General features: G+C 32.6%; 4 protein-coding genes; 3 read left to right on the forward strand and 1 right to left on the reverse strand.

Moving 5' to 3' along the window:
* Positions 1-9,881: 9,881 nt before the first annotated feature.
* On the forward strand, positions 9,882-11,409 carry FFUJ_08032 (related to methyltransferase; the record flags this gene model as incomplete). XM_023578353.1 has 10 exons in its annotated part: positions 9,882-10,013; positions 10,066-10,104; positions 10,151-10,244; positions 10,290-10,315; positions 10,371-10,389; positions 10,436-10,587; positions 10,633-10,670; positions 10,720-11,120; positions 11,166-11,322; positions 11,370-11,409. The coding sequence occupies 10 exons, from the start codon at positions 9,882-9,884 to the stop codon at positions 11,407-11,409; spliced, it is 1,098 nt and encodes a 365-aa protein (XP_023431518.1).
* An 837-nt stretch (positions 11,410-12,246) lies between these two features.
* FFUJ_08033 (probable putative methyltransferase) lies at positions 12,247-13,018 on the forward strand (the record flags this gene model as incomplete). XM_023578354.1 has 3 exons in its annotated part: positions 12,247-12,449; positions 12,505-12,834; positions 12,889-13,018. The coding sequence occupies 3 exons, from the start codon at positions 12,247-12,249 to the stop codon at positions 13,016-13,018; spliced, it is 663 nt and encodes a 220-aa protein (XP_023431176.1).
* A 253-nt stretch (positions 13,019-13,271) lies between these two features.
* FFUJ_08034 (related to putative methyltransferase) lies at positions 13,272-14,081 on the reverse strand (the record flags this gene model as incomplete). XM_023578355.1 has 3 exons in its annotated part: positions 13,272-13,410; positions 13,459-13,794; positions 13,849-14,081. The coding sequence occupies 3 exons, from the start codon at positions 14,079-14,081 to the stop codon at positions 13,272-13,274; spliced, it is 708 nt and encodes a 235-aa protein (XP_023431177.1).
* Positions 14,082-15,251: 1,170 nt separating this feature from the next.
* FFUJ_08035 (uncharacterized protein) lies at positions 15,252-16,140 on the forward strand (the record flags this gene model as incomplete). XM_023578356.1 has 2 exons in its annotated part: positions 15,252-15,444; positions 15,494-16,140. 2 exons carry the CDS (start codon positions 15,252-15,254, stop codon positions 16,138-16,140), a joined length of 840 nt encoding a protein of 279 aa, XP_023431178.1.
* Between the last annotated feature and the right edge of the window lie 1,486 nt (positions 16,141-17,626).

Here is a 17,626-nt window from a genome sequence, read left to right on the forward strand (position 1 = left end):
AGTAGCATTATATATATTTTAAAGGTTAAAAGGGATAATATATAGCATTAAGTTTACTTTTAAGACTGATATATAAGTATTAGTATATTAATTAAATAGAAAAGTAAATAATATATTTAGGTTATTAATCTTATAATAGATTAACTACCTGCTTCTCTTTAATTTTAAAGTTTAATATATATTAGGACTAAAGAATAGGGTTATTAATAGACTATTATATAAGCTAGCTAGATTATTTAATTAGTTAGATATTAAGGTTAAAGAGGATATTAAGGACTTTATTAACCTCTACCTTAATATAGTTAAGATTAATAGGTTGCCTAAAATCCTTAATAGGAATTACTTACTAAAATTTAAATGCTTAGTCTATTATCTATTAACCTTATAAAGGCTACTAGATATAATAGACTTTTAGTACTATATTTTAAAGAGCTAAAATAAGAAGTTTTTTATTTATAACTATTAGCTCTAAAAGTATATATATTAAAAATAGAAGTAGTCTATATTAGTTAAAGAGGACTTTATAATTTAAAAGGAAGTAATTAGGCAGTATTATAAAAGATATAGCTATAAAGGATATAATATTACTATTAACTTAATTTAGAAGAGGTATTTTTAGAAAAACCTTTAGGGGGATATTGCTATTGCAGTTAGGTTATATAAAACTTATTAAAAGTATTACCTTAAGAGATTATAGGAAGTAGTCTATTATACTGTATTAGGTAATCCCTTTATTAAGGTCTATTTTAATATTTAGTATATACTAAATAACTAAAGGTATAAGTATTTACTTAAGGCCTGGTATAATTTAATAGGATAGATTAAAGTTAAGCTATTAAAAGCCTTATTAGTGAAAGTAATAGCTAGATTTATTAAGGGATTGATTTTGCAATTTAGGATAATAATAATTGCAGTAGTAGATAGAGGCCTAGAGATAAAGAAGGAATTACTATAGGTTTTTTAGTAATATAAAGTAAAGACTGTTAAAATCTTATTATATAACCCTAAAGCTAATAGCCTAAATAAGTATAGTTATTATATACTTAAAAAGGTTTTAAAGAAGCTTAAGTATAAAGGGAAATATATTTAGGTAGATAACCTTAAATATACTTTATTTACTAAATAGATAGCTATAAAAGGATTCTATAGATTTTTATCTTTTTACTTAATATATAGCTAGAAGCCTATATACCCTTTAGAGGTTAAATACCCTATTTAGTAATTAATTAATTAGAATAAGATTTATATATTAAAAGAGAGGCTTAAGGTATAAATTTATATTTTATAAATAAAAGAAGTAAATATAAAGAAAGCTAAAGTAAAGGTTATTAAATACTAAAAAAAGGCTTTAGCCTTAAGGAATAAGAAGCTTTAATATAAGGTATAATATTAGCTATTAAGAGTTAAAGACCTTATTTTTAAATATAATATGCTATAAGTAAATAATATATTAGTTAAGTATAAAATAACTAAAAAATAGGATAGTCTCTTTTATATTATTAAGTATTACTTAAAAGCTAACTATTACTTACTTTAAGAGCTTAGTATATTAAGGCTATTAAATAAGTTAATATATAGGGATTAACTTTAGAAGTTTATTAAGAATAAGGATAATTAGTAAATTTATAAGAAAGACCTAAAGCTAAAAGAGAAAAGGATAAGTATTAAGCCTTTATAAGATCTAGTTTTTAATACCTTAGGCATAAAACTGGCTAATTATATTAAGAGAAAAGTAATTAGGTTAATACTATTAGCTAATTTAATTATTAACTTAAAAAATAAGATTAATAATAGTAATAAAAATAAGGAGGATTTAAATATATTAAACTTAATATTAAACCTATATAGGGGATTAAGAATATACTTTAAGGTATAGCTTAAGGGGCTTTCTAAAGGAAAGAAAGATACTTATAAATTAATTAATTAATTTTAAATTAATTAATAGAGATTTTAAGAGCCTTAATTTAGGGGCAATTAAGATATAGAAAGTGAAGTTATTAATGCTAAAAGTATTTTATAGTATTATACTTTTAGCAGAAAAGGAGAAAATAAGTAATAATATAAAGAGATAAAATACTATCTTTATAAAAAATAATAAAAGGAATAATATTAATATAGGATAGAGCCTATAAACTCTATAAGTATATATTTAATTATAATAAAAAAGAAGGATAAATTTAGTATAAGATTTTATAGATTTAAAAGAGGAATATAAACTGTAATTAAAATAAGAAAAGGATATTAAATAAGAGTGCCTTAAGGATTATAAATAGAAGATTAGAATTAAATAATTAGTTAGTATATAGGAAAGATAGCCTTTAGATAATTAGTATTTTATTAAGATAAGAAAGGTAAAGTCTAGATTTAAGGGAGATAGATTGGCCTAAATATGCCTTAAGAACTTAGGATTTAGACTAGATATTACTTAAATGCCTAGATAATATATAGGATATACTAAAGATATACTTTTAATATTTTAAATAAGTATTAGATATATTTTAGATTTTTTAGATATAGTATTAAAATTATATATTTTTAGGATATAGACTTTAAAAGTATTAAATAAAGTAAGATTTATTATAAGAGAATAATATCTTTAAAATAAGGGTATTAATTAATTATTTAATTTTATATTTTTATTATTAAAAATTAAGTCTTTATTATTTAAAGATATTTTATTTCTTATCTATTATTTAGTTAATTATAAATTTAATGTTTTTTATTATTACTATATTATTTAGTTTATTATCTTAAGGTATTATAGGCTATTGGTTAGTAATTTTTAAAGAAGATTAAGGGTTTAATTAATTTATAGATATTTAGTAAAATCTTTTAATCTATTAAAAAGAACTAGTTTAAATAATATTATCTTTTTTTAGTAGGAAAGCCTTAAGGAGATTAAATTAAGGTTTATTAGCCTAGTAAATAGAGAGATAGTGCTAGTTATAATTAGCCTTTATATTTTAAATACAGTTAGAATACTAGCTGCTTTAAAAACTTTTAATTAAAATATAGTAATAAAAAGGCTAAAAGATATATTTATTGTTTTAGTTAGTAGTAGAAAGGTAAGAATTAATGTAATTTTAGTATATTTTAGGATTATAAATGCTAAAGGAATTAATTAAAAGGGTTTTAAAGTAAGGCTTGCTTTTTATAAGCTTAAAAAAGAACTAGCCTTAATAATAAGTAAATTTAGCTAAGATATATATAAGCTAGAGTTATTAATAAGTATATTTAATAAGCTAATTAATAAGGGTAGTATTACTTTAATTAGTAACTATAAGTAATGTAGTTAATAAGCAAGTGCCATAGACAAGTAAGTGCTGCACTTTCCTTAGCCTTTTTAACCTATAGCTTAAAAGCTTAAGCTATAGTTTAAAAAGGCTTATTTTTACTTATTAAATTCCTTCCTAAATAACTTAAAAGCTACCTAATAAGTCTTTATATTATAACTGCCTTTACTATATATACTATAGTGCTAACTGCCTAGTCGCTTTAACCTTCTTTAATTACTACTTCTTAATAATTTAGCTACTACCTATATATTAATATCTATTTAATTAATTACTTATAATACTTTCTATATAGTTATAATCCCCTCTTTTTATAATTTAGTCCTTTTTGCCTTATAGCACTAACTTAATATCTTATTTATATCTTAAAGATTATAAAGCTTAGCCTTTAATAAAATAACCTTATATATAATTGCCTTTATTGCCTTAATAGCTGACTTTAAAGCTTTAATAATAGACTTTAGGGAATTACTATAATGCCTTTTAATTTACCTTTTAAGGTATTTAAATTAAAATTAGGCCTTTATTACTATCTTTAGGGTCTTTAAAGCCTATAGTATTAATAGTTAAGTAGCCTCCTTAAAAGGCATTAGGGTCTATAGCTATATATTAAGCTTTAAGATTATAGTTTTTAGGTTAAGAGGAGTAAGTCTAGCTTCTTTAAAACCCCTCTAAATATTACTTTCTATAAAGATAGCTTTAAATATAATATAAAAGGCAGAAAAGAACTTAATCTTAAAAATATAAGTTATAAAGTATTTAATTAAATACTTTATTTCTTAACTATAAGCCTTTTTTAGTGGCCTAAAGTACTTAATATTAAGAGGCTAAAGTAAATAAGATATATAAGCTAGTATATAAAGTATAATAATCTTATTTTCTTTATAATATCTCTTAAAATTAGCTAAGTAATAGCTTTTATAACTATTAAGGATTAAGAGATAATAAAAACTAGTTAATTAATTAATTATAAATTAATTAAAATACTTTAATTACTTAAGATCTAGCTTATTATTTATCTACTTATTTTAGCTTATTATAATAACCTAATTTAATAGAAAGTTATATTCTTAATACTAATTAGTAAGGTAATATTAGCCTGCATTAATAATAAATAGTATAATTACTTAACCTTCTATATTAATTACCTAAATTATAGTAATCCATTTCTAGTTTTTAGGCTATATTAATTTTAGCCTTCTTTATATTTCTAAACCTATAATAGCCATTCTAGCTATAATAAGGCCTATTATAAAGCCTATTTTATTAAAGTTCTAAATATTATTTAAATAAATATTATATTTTACAATTATATTCTATATAAGCCTAAATTAGCTATAAATAATAGCTAGATTTTTATATTTAGCTCTCTAATAGTTATATCTTTAAAATAAATATATCTTTAGCTTTAGTTATTGCTTTATAAAGTTATAAGCCTAGCACTTATTAATAGATAATATATTGCAATTAGTTAGTAAAGAATTAATTATTTCTTTTATAAAATATAATTATAAGGCAAATCCTTATAAATCTAGATTAAGAATAAATTAGACTATTATTTATTCCTTTAAATTAAATAATTTCTATAAATTTAAGATAAAATTGCATTATAATTAAATGCTATTTTAGCAGTAATGCAATTACCTCTTATTAATCTTATAGTTCTTTATAGTATATTAAATATTAAGTTTAGGATTATTTTAAAGGGCCTAAAGTGCAAAAAGAGTTCTAGCTTTATTTAAAGGTTATGGCATTTTTAGTTATTAAGAATTATCTAATTGGATAAAAAGTTAAATATAGGAGGGAAAAGTGCGGCACTTGCTTATCTGCGGCGCTCGCTTATTAACCACATTATTTTTTTTTAGAAAATAAGAGTAGATTTAATAGTTAGTTTTAAAGAGTTAGGAGTAGGGCAGTATAAGAGTTTAATATATAAGGGATATTATATATAGTTAAGTGCTATATTAATATAGATCTAAATATTAAAAGAATTAAAGATTTAAGAGATTAATTAATATATAAAGAAAGTATAGAAAATAGTAGTATTTATAAATATATAAATAATAAAATTCTTAAAATTTTTAGTATTAATCTAGATGCTATTATATAATTATTAATAATAATTAACTTTAGGGAGGAAATTAGATTTATAAATATAGTATTTAGTGATTATTATAAGATTTAAAAGAGTCTTTTTTCCCTTTTTTAGGAGATTAAGACTATTAAGGGCTTTAATAGATATATTAAAAGGTGCTAATATTAAAAGATTAAAGTAATAAAAGGGATTAATTAAATAAGAAATATTAAGGGAGAGATTAGAGGAATAAAGGAAGAGGAAAAGAGGTAGAAGGTAATAAAAAGAGAAAGGATTTTAAGTTTAGGATAAAAGCTTTTAGGTATATAATAGGGATAAATTACTGATATAGCTATATAGAGGGTTTCTATAGATATAAAAAGCTTTCTTTTCTCTTTTTTAATTTTTTTTTTCTTTCTCTATTTAATATATTACTTACTTTCTATTTTATTAATTAATTTAACTGCCTGTCTTTATACTTTAAGATTGCTTAAAGCTATTTTTAATTTTATAATTATATTTACTTTTAAATTCCTGCCTTAATTTATATTTATATAATTATAAATCTTATAATTGTAATTATATTTCCCTTTTAGTGCTAAAGTTAGAAGTTTTTAATTATTTAGTCTTTTATTTATTAAGCTTAAGGAAAACCTTTTTTACTGCTTAAGTGACTTACCTTACCTTTAAACTAAATACCTTTTCTGTTTTCTACTATAATAATAATATTTAATAATAACTATTTATATAGTAGATTAGCCTTTATAAGTAATAAAAACCCTAATTCCTTTAAGGTAAAGGATTTAAGCCTTTTGCCTTCTGTATTTAGAAATAATAATAAGTATTACTTTTAGTACTTTATTAATAAGTTAGTGTAATACCTTGCTATTTATAGTAGATATTATGCTAAGAATAGTAAGGAAGACCTTTATAATATTAAGAAATACTTAAATATTAATAACCTTTACTTTAATATAATTTTAATAATATAGTTTGCTATAGTTTATTTATAAGAGGATTAGGGAAACTTTTTATTAGTATAAATTAATTCCTTAAGGTATAATATTATATATATATCTATATAGTATAAACTTATTATAAATAAGGCTTTAGTATTATATAGTTTTAAGACCTAAAAGATTAATAATAATATTAATATAAGTTAGGCAGGATATTGCTTTCTATTAGTTTAACTGCTTAAGTAAATAGAATAGAACTAATATATTAATAGAAAGGCCTTAATATATCTTTTAGTTATAACTTTATATAGAATAATTAATATTTACTATATTTATAATTAAGCCTTTACTGTTTAAAGTAATAAGTTATTTATTAATTACCTTTTTTAATAAGTTATAATAGGCCTAATAGACTATTATTATAAGAAAAAGCTTTTAGATAGTATATTAAGAGTTAATATAGATTTTAGCTATTATATCCTTTCTGTAGAATAGAGATAGAGAGTTACTAAAAGAAGGTTTATTAGCTTTTTAGTTTACTTTAAGGATATTAAATACTAGATCTTTATTCTATAGGACTAAAGGTATAGCTAATTATATGTTTTTAATACTTATAAGGAAAGCTAAATCTTTTATATTAAGGTAACTATTCTGGCTTAAAGAGAGTGGTTAATAATTTATAGCATTCTATATAATTTTAACTACTTTATACCCTCTTTAATATATTAGCTTAATTTTAATAGCTATAGACTGCTATCTATTTAATCCTTTAGTTTAGCTATATATATTTATATTAGACTTAAGTATATAATCCTAAATAGGTTTAAATTATTTATTATATTAAATATTAATAATAAGAGAGACCTTTAATAATAAAATGCTTACCTTAAATATAATAATTAGGTGCCAATCCTCTAAGAAATTAAATAGCCTTAATATATTTAAGGCTAAAGAGATTTAGCCTATATTTTAATTAGAGTTACTATTCTTAAGGAGCTTAAGGTAAAGGATATAACTTACCTTTACTAAAGAAGAGGTGCTAATAGTAAGCCTATAAAGACTATAATATTAAAGAAATTACTTAAATAAGTTAAACTCTTAAAGTAAATTTAAAATATCCCTTAAAACCTAAATAAATTTAATATATTTAGCTGCTTTAATAAATATAACTATATTTATATTAAGAGGCTAGATTTTAAGATAAAACTAAATTAAAGTAAATATATACTTAAGGTAATTAGGTTAAAGTTATATAAAGAAAAGCCTATATAGAGAAAAGAGATATTTTATAAAATAATTCCTTAACTAAAATTAGCTAAAATAAAAGGTATTTAAGCTATTAGGCTTATAAAAATTAATATAAATATTTATAGAAATATATTAAATTTTAATATTTCTATATAGCAATTAAGGCTATAATAAGTAATTAATTTATTTAATTAATTAGGACTTTCTATATAGAGATTATTATTTATTTTTATTGCTAGTTAAAATTATAATTTAAGGTTATTAATATATATAATATCCTTACTGCTAAGGGTTCTGGTTTAATAAGCCTGTATAATAACTTTAAGGCTAGCTTTAAAAACTTTTATATTGAATGCCTTTTATTAAAAAAGTAGGATTTCTATTTAGTACCCTATAACTTTAAAGAATGCTAGTAGTAATTCTATTTAGTATTTTATAACTTTAAAGAATGTAGCTATTAATCTTAAATTTATTAAAGTTATTTTAATAAACTGGCTAAAGCTTAAAAGTCTTATACTATTATTAGATCTAAATAATTACTTAAGTTTAGTCTTACTGTAAAACTAATAGGTACTTTAAAGCTTTAGTTTATTTCTTTTACTTTTTTTATTGCTATTTATTAAATAGAGTTTTAAATTAAGTATTTAATTAAGCCTATAGCTTTCTATAACTTAAGAGCTAGTAGTCTAACTAAACCCTTTATAAAGGCAGCTTATTTTAATGGTTATAATTAATAAACCTGCTATTATTAAGGATATATTATATATATATATTATACTAAGATAATTAAAGGCGATAAAAAGGCTATTAAAAGAATAATTTAGGATTTTAAAGCTTGCTTTTAGGAGATAATTATTAAATTAAAGTTATAGAAGCTACCTATTTAAAGTATACTTAATTATCTTTTTCTTTTAACTTTAAGGATTTAGGCTATATTTATTTCTATAGGGTTAATAAGATTTAGTTAATAAGATAATATTTAGAATTTAGTAGTTAATGCTTTTTAACTTTAAGCCTAATTAGGTTAAATTTATAATAAATAGATAGCAATAAGGAACTAAAAGTAATAAAAGGATATAGGTATTTATTAATATAATAGAATAGGTTATAAGTTTTATTTAGGTTAGGATTAATTAATTAATTAGTTATAAAAGGACTGCTAAGGAAGAAGGATTTATTATATATATATAATTGCTTTTAGTGAATTACTTATTTAATATAGTTTCTTAGGTATAAGGGTATATATTAAAACTATATAGGGACCTATATAATAGTTATAATAAGCATTTTAGGGTAAGAGGTCTAGCCTTATTGGTAAGGTTAAAAGGCTATTTATAGTAATAGATATAAAGGGATAGATTTCCCTTAATATTTTAATTTTAGTATGCTTTTTTAGATTAAATTTTATACTTTTTATCTTTATATTTAATATTATTAAATTAATTACTTAATTACCTATTTAATAATAAAGACTCTATTTTAATTAAACCTTTATGGCTGTATGTATTTAGCTTGTAATTAAGGCTGTTGGAAATTATTATCTTCTTGCAGTCTTTTCCTTGTTATTGCTCTTTACCTTTAAAATATGTAGTAATTTCTATATAATATTAAGGAAGTTTAAAGACTTTTTTAGTATTTAAATTTACTAGATTTAAATACTCTTAAGCCTACCTGGCTATAAATAAAGAGGATAATAATAAAAAAAGGTGCCTTAAAGAATAAAAAGAAAGCTATTTATAAATAGGAGGCTATATAGAATAACCTTTTATAGAAGTAGATCTAGGTATAAATAGAGAGAATTTCTATATATATTTAAAAAATTATAGCTTTAGAAGGTAGGAATAAGTATAAAAAAGGTAGGGGTAAATAGGTATAAAAATTAATATTTTTAGGTACTAGCTCTTTTGCCCCACTTAGCGTGATTTTAGCGCCGGCAAAGACTTTTGGTATGAACCTCCGTAGTTTACACGCCATCGACCGCGGAACCGGGAACTTGATCGCTGGAATCGGAGAGAGGGCATCGTTTAGGGTTGATGATCCGATGATCAAGGTTAGCTATTACCCTGAAGGAGAAATATTCCGCAGTCAGTCGAGAAAGTGACTTGTAACATGCCAGCCACAAGCCACGTCAGTTGTGCTTACTGGCTCTGCGCCCGCGTCGTTTTATTGCAGTAACGAGGCGCGGCTCAGCACGTTATCTTGTTTATTCAGATGAGGGGACATTCATAATCTTTTTCGTTCACCTTTAATGTCTCCTTGCCGAATTGCAACTCGCAGCGCAACGTCGCATTTCAACTTAGTGGAACCATGACGACCGATACAGAGGCTGAGAAGCAGGCAGGCGATGATGCTGCGGATCTCAAGACCGCTGTGACCACTTCAGTGACAGAAGCAGAGAGACATGCGCCCACGACTGATGAGAGCGCGCTGCAAGCCGAGGTTCGCAATTGCGGCTGCTGAGGGGAGATTGAATTGAATTGACGAGATTTAGAGTGAGCAGGATTTTCCTGATAACGATTCAGCTATAGGGGTAGGGAATATTCAGGATTGTTTGTGATGTGAGCTGATGTTTGCAGGATGATGCTGCGAGCAGTACAGCGTCAATCAATTCAAGCATCATGGCCTATCGCACCGAGAACGGACGAACATACCACGCTTTCAGAGAATCCAGTACGTAGCCCTCGCTCATGTGAAGCATCATACTAATTATCATAGTCAATTATGTACTCCCAAACGATTCGGTACGAAACTCACGTGTGTTGAATTACCTAACCAACTAACATCTTGACTCATCAGTCTGAGCAAGAACGTTTAGGTGAGTGAGCTATACGGGTATTATGAGCATCGGCTGATTGAGTTAGATCTGCAACATCATTTGTTCACGCTCACTCTTGGCGGAAAGCTTTTTCTCAGCCCGATTGGAGATACCAAGCATTTGAGCCGCGTTCTTGATGCAGGAACCGGTACTGGCGTCTGGGCGATTGACTTTGCCGACGCCCATCCCGAAACCGAAGTAAAACACCGCATCTCACGTTTCACATCAATACTAACATTCTAGGTCATCGGCATTGATCTCAGCCCCATCCAACCAAATTTGTACGCCTACAATCTTCAAAGTCTAGCTCATTCTCACTGATAAATACAGCCTCCCCACAAATCTCCAATTCCAAGTCGACGATCTCGAAGACGAATGGACCTTCTCCTACAACTTCGACTTCATCTTCGCCCGCATGATGACCGGCTCAATCGGTGACTTTCCCAAATTCTTCGCCCAATCCTTCAACGCGCTGAGTCCCGGCGGTTGGGTTGAATGTCAAGACATAACATTTCCCGCACAATGCGACGACGACACTCTCAAGAAGGATTCTTACATCGAGCAGTGGTCCAGCCTCATGATCGAAGCGACGAATAAATTCGGTCGCACGGCAGAGAGTGCGAAATTTTATAAGCAGCAGATGATTGATGCGGGGTTTGTGAACGTTACAGAGGTTGTGTATAAGTGGCCTTCTAACAAATGGCCTGCAGATCCTTATTACAAGGAACTTGGTATGTGTTTTTTGTCACTAGGGGAGAGCTGAGCTGACGAGTTAGGATTTTGGTGTAATCACAACATCGCCGGTGAGCTGTCTGGTCTTTCTATGGTGCTATTCACGAAAGGGCTTGGGTGGAGTCCTGAGGAGGTAGAGGTGTTTTTGGCAAAGGTCAGGACGGATATGAAGGATAGACGCATTCACGCTTGGTGGCCTATGTAAGCGATCCTCGGGGTTTTGAAGAGTAGAGTACTAACAGTTCTAGACACGTTGTTTATGGCCAAAAGCCCGAGGCCCAAGTGTGACGGGATAGTTTCTCACAATAACGAATTTGAATGATTTAAGATTAGATTCTAGTGCTGTTTCCTTTCTCGGCTAAGCATTTACTATTCAGCCGTCAAGCCGAACCCTATGGGAAAATGATCATCTTCTGAGGCTGTGAAATATAGAGGTTGTTATAAAATACTCTTACTACCCAGATTGAACCAGATTGCTCGCGGTAATTCTGTTTAGTTGACGTCATTATGAACCGGTAGCGGCTTATAAAGATCACAGACAGTCAAACTGAACAAGCCTTGAGACAATAATTGATAAGTACTTGCTGGTCACAAGGTTATGCAGTTAACTACCGCCTATAAGGCTATACTTTAGGCTGCTATACGTAATGAAGATACGATACAGATACGTTCTATGATATGGTCAGATTCACAAATTAAGCATTCAAACCCAATATTCCAAGCATGGCGTCATATTCGGTTTAAACTTCACCCCAGCTCATATTCGTGACAGGGGTATGAGATCACGTTACACCTTGGGAAGAATTTTCTCTCCGTCATACGTTCAATGGGATAGAGCTCGACACTTATAACATTGCGCTTATTAAGTCCTACATGTCTCACGTAATGACACCCAAAAACATACTTCCTCCCACTAACTATAGTGCAAGACCTGTTTAGTCCCAATCTGTCGGTGAGTTCAGACCAAAGTCTGGACCTCGCTTCCTCCCAAGTGGAGTATATTTAGCCAACCCTGCCTCAGGCATTTTAAACCTCTGCTATTTTTAACCCGGTTCAACCGGCGGTACGAGAAAAGCCTCCCTCGAAATACTGTAATTTTTCCGACGACAGACAACATCACTCAACATGGTACAACATCCACTGCCCGATTCATTGATATCAATGGATGAGGCGATGAACTACTGGCAGAACGTCTCCGCTAGCGTCGACGGCATGCTGGGCGGTTTTCCCTCCGTGTCGAGGATCGACTTACAGGGCTCGCGGTCGTTCCTAGCTAAGCTGGGGATTGGCAAGCCCCGGGTTCCGAGAGCGCTAGAAGGCGGAGCTGGGTTAGTAGACCGCTAGAAATGATAAAATTATATTGACACTAATCATTTTATGCAGAATTGGTAGAATCACTAAAGGCTTGCTCCTCGATGTCGCTGAGACGGTGGATATCATTGAACCCGTTGCTAAGTTCACCGCTGCTTTGGTAGATACACCCGGTGTAGGCCAGATCCACAACATTGGCTTGCAGGACTGGCAGCTACAAGACATCCAGTATGATTTGATCTGGACACAATGGTGCGCTGGTCAAATACCTGATGTTCTGCTCATCCAATATCTCGAGCGTTGCGCTTCTGCTTTAGCACCTCTGGGAATTATTGTAGTCAAGGAGAACCTGAGTACTTCTGGAGAAGATACATATGATAAAGTTGACAGTAGTGTAACGAGGTACGTTTTCAAATTCCAATTTAACTATAGGAATCATGCTGATGGTGAGATTAGAACGGATGAGGGCTTTAGAGCAATTTTTGAAAAGGCGGGTTTGGAAATTATACAAGCTGAGTTGCAAAAAGGATTTCCGAAATCTTTGCTCCCAGTTAAAATGTATGCCTTGAAGCCAAAGGGACAATGAACGTTGTGCTGAAACAGCTGTTGGTTGGTTGCGCTTCGCATATAGCCAATCGCTGGTCCAGAATCGCGGTTGTCGCGTTTATGCTGTTGGTTTGGCAGAGTCTTTGTGGCTTCAGGAATGTGACAAGTCCCAATGTTTGGGATTTGACCAGCCAATTAAATTCATTTAAACTTATGCCGTCACTTCTAGTACTTGATTCTGCTGTGGTAAACGCCAACTCCATTCGCTGAACTGATATAGCCGAGACTTTGCTTTATTGCTCCGGGCGAAGAGCATACATCTTCAACGGGAGTAGTTGACGGTTCTTGACAACCGGGAATCCACGCTGCATATCCGATTTCACCAACTTCAGCCCCGCTCTCTTGAAAAGCTGCTGAAACTTCTCATCTTCCCTATTCATTCATCAGTCATCCAGCTCAAAAGACCAGCCAGATTCTTACCTTGTGACACTGCCATCAAGCTCATCAAACTTATCCTGACCCCACGTACTCAAGTTCTCCTTGAACACGATAAGACCGTGCTCTTTCTCCAGCACAGATTTGCACCTCTCCAAGAACTGCAATAACTCCTGGTCGTTGAGATGTCCTATGCACCATTGGATCCAGATAAGATCGTACACGGCTCCCGCGCTAGGTTCCCATTTCTCAAGGCCGACGTTGTGAATTTCTCCTACGCCGGGCTTGCCGCGTAGTGCATCTGTGAATTTCACCACCGGCTCAACGACATCAACCTGATCTGCGAGCTTCAGGAGAAGACCCTCAGTTATCCGACCAATTCTAAGAAGTTCACCATCAGTAATTGTTATCCATTCTTATCCGACAGAAACTCACCCCGCTCCACCCTCAAGAACTCTCGGTATCCTCTGTCTACCACTCTTGATTCCTATACCTAATCTGGCAAGGAAGGTTCGCGAGCCTTGGAGATCGATGCGGGAAACGGAGGGCATGACGGATAAAACACCGCCAAGCATTCCATTATTGTCAGAGTCAACGGACTCCCAGTATTCTTTGCATTTTTCTGCTTGTATTAAGCTATCGGGTTGTGAGTCTGCAGGGTTCGCCATGATAAGAAAGCTATGGGTTGATGTAAAGGAAGAAAATCCGCCTCTAAATTTTGCCTCCATAAAACATTTGTGCTTGATGCTGCGCCACATGTGGCTTGCTCCTACATGATGTTCGTCAATGAATTTCTTCTTTAAAAACTTGCAAGGACAACAATAATAGTAAATCAAGACTTCAATCCTATAATTCATTGGCGTTATCTCTCGATACAGTTAAGTACTGCAATGTTGTTGGAAAGTCAAAACGCCACAGCAGATGTGCAGGGTAAGTAAATACTCAGGACAACGAAAATTGATGTTCCATAGCTGCGATAGAAACAGAGTGATCAATTGTAATCCGAGGGATCTCAAAGGGCATGATTCTATCTCAATCTAAGGCGAAAATACATTGGCCTATTCTCTTATCCAGTTGAGCTATTGAAAGTTGCTCACTTGCTGAACTGCACCCTTCTTCAACAAATGTGCCAACGGAACTCACTTATGCGATGAGAAGGCCATGCAAAAAGTTTATTCGCAAACCCATCAAGTCTGCATGGACCTCCTTCGTCTTGGCAGAGTATGCGGTCTCTAATGCCTAGAAAATGTGATCTCGGCATGGGAAGCTGAGTGCCGGCTTGGCAATAGGCGATTCTTGGTATTATTTTGTCAATAGAAGGCGCCGAGGCAGTGCACCTTGGCATCTCTTCCCTCTTTGACGTCTAATGATATAATTCCTCTACCATTGCAGTTTTCATAACTAAAAGACAGGCTATTTTCTAATATCTAAATAGTCGGATCTCTACTTATAATTCGACTTATCCACTTAGACAGAGCTCATTAACAATATCTTGCCCAGACTAGTCCACGTACGCACCGTCTGTGCACTCTTCTTGGCGAAGCAATTCAGAGCCGAAATCGCCGGATCCTAATTTCTTCTCTCTCAGCCCAGACAATTTTCGCACCGAAGAATAGTGGGGCCATCCAGCACGTCATCCCGATTTAAGGAGTGACTCTTTTTTTCTTCTCTCCCTTCAAAATAACTTTTCGAGGCGTCAACTAAGAAAACATTTTCAATCTGCCAAAGACGTCATCACGCCCACGGCCGTTGCGTTAAAAAGAACTCCGTTATCGACGTTGAAAACGACTTTTTTGAGAGGGAATACGTTTCGGCAACACTTCCGAATCTCGGTCAACATGCCCGACTCTGGTAGCGATAGCCCCGAAGCTGGGGTGAAGGGAGAGACGAAGAGCCCTGTGGCCAGCAGATTCACGACGGAGATTGATACGCGATGGGGTGATATTCTGCTGCTCATTTGTTTCTTCGTGGCTGGTCTCGTTGACAGCGCTGCATTTAACATGTACGGCTGTTTCGTCAGTATGCAAACAGGTCAGTTCATCTCAATTGATATCTCAAAACTCAAACTCACATCCTGTAGGAAACACAATCTTTGTTGGTCTAGGCGTCAGCCATCAGCCTGAAAACCTACCTGGAAAAGCGTGGTCTCGCTGTTTTCTCGCTATTGTCTGCTTCGCTTTTGGAGCGCTCTTCTTCTCCAGCTTCCACCGATTTTTCGGACCTCAGAAGCGCTGGGTCCTTATCACGTCATTCCTTATCCAGGCTCTTCTCACTGGTTTGGTAGCTATCCTCGCTACGACCGGCGCAGTCTACAACCATCCCCATGGTCGGGAAACAGTGCACGAGAATGGCTGGATTATTGAACGAGTCCAGGATTCGTTCCCAGCCACCGACTACGCAGCCATCATCATCCTCGCTTTCCAGAGTGCAGGCCAGATTGTCGCCAGTCGTGTCCTCAAGTACAACGCCATGCCGACTATTGTCCTGACAAGTCTGTACTGCGACATGATGAGCGACGCGAAGCTCTTCACTGCGCCCATCAACGACAACGCCGATCGAAACCGAAGAGCCACTGGAGCCGTGCTTCTCTTCGCCGGTGCTGTTTCCGGTGGTTTCCTGTCCAAGTCTTGGGTTGGATTTGCTGGAGCTCTTTGGATCGCTGCGTTCCTCAAGCTGTGCATCACTTTCGCTTGGGTCCTCTGGAAGCCCAAGTCCTCCAACAAATAGACGAATGCAATCTGAGATGGACGAAAACAGGTCGAATTATGCTTTGCGTCAGAGGGCACACTCAGTTGTTAGCGTTGATATCCAATGTCTAAATGTGTTAGATGGTTAGAGGTTTATAGAATTGAATAGAATAGTAATTAATCGGAGAATATGATATCTTCTTTTGGAAATCGATCCTGGCTCACTGAGTCTCTGTGCCTGTTTTTATGCAACTGGCTAACAGTTACGCTGCTGGTTATGTCTCTCGCTGTTGAGTCCTGGATTGTGTATCAAATTCCACATATTTTGCTATCCAAGCGATGCTCAGGCATTTGATGCAATGGCCGAGAGTCGTCGCAATCAGTATGATTTCGCCGAATCATAGAGGCCTTCGGTCAACTCCCTTTCCGGACCACAGGACCATAAAGCTCGACGCCATATTCTCAATACACAATCCTTCAGGCTATAATACTGACGCCTCATCGCCAAATCATGCCATATCAACATGAAAGCTATGTCTCCGATAGCGATGGAGTGAGGCTGCATCGATGTGTCAGTAGACAACAGGCAGCCATGGGGGCCATTGGGGCTATTATCAATATCAATCAAGAAACACTGCATCATTTGTCTCGGTTAATTGAATGAGGCCTCATTTTTGAGTAGCGACGCTGACATGGTGGTTCGATCAGCCAATGAGTTTAATCCCTGCATCTGTAGGATTCTCAGCTCGTGACCAAACAAGCAGCTGAATTAACGTTTCTCCAACCTCTCAGTTATCAATCTGTATTTTCAGGCTGTCAAGCGGCACAGCAGCATTGCTGACCCGATCACGTCTTACGTGGACAGCCATTCGACCTGTAGGATTCCGCCTTGCTTACCTATATACATGGTTTATTTGTCTTTACGAAACAACAGCCAATAAGAACGATTGTACCTCGTGAGGCTCTGGAGACCGTCAGCAGTAAGCATGATATGATAAAACCTTCCTAATATGGAATACGGTGAAAAATCAGCTCTTTGCTTCTGTTCCGGAGAGTTGATTCCGAAACAGTAACCGTGAGCAGTCAGATTCGCGACTTCTGGTGTGATGGTTGTACTGTATTGCACTTCAGACGTCCCTTTCAAACCCCTTGTTTCTTGACTCTGCAGTGTAGTCAACAAATTGGCCAGACTCAATCAGGTGTGACACTGTGCTGCTAGAGTCGTTGGGCTTGGCTTCACATGCGACGCGCAGCCTGCGACATAGATAACAAGGCTTAGTTCCTCGCGTCCATCCGTCTTGATTGTTGCTTCTCATCCTTCAAGCTTTTCAGAGCGACACCAATGATACTTCACTTCTCGGCGATATAGACAATAGTTTCGTCTGTCTATTGCCTTTTATTACAGCCTGCGCAGCTGTCGGCAATTCTACCCCCTTCGCATACCTCATCAGTCAGCTTTTGCCCTGCCAACCAGACTTCACACAAAACTCACAATGTGCGTCTGGATCATGAACACGAACCACTTT

The sequence above is a fragment of the Fusarium fujikuroi genome, chromosome FFUJ_chr05 (genome assembly GCF_900079805.1).
Source record: "Fusarium fujikuroi IMI 58289 draft genome, chromosome FFUJ_chr05".
In the NCBI taxonomy this organism is placed as follows: domain Eukaryota; kingdom Fungi; phylum Ascomycota; class Sordariomycetes; order Hypocreales; family Nectriaceae; genus Fusarium; species Fusarium fujikuroi.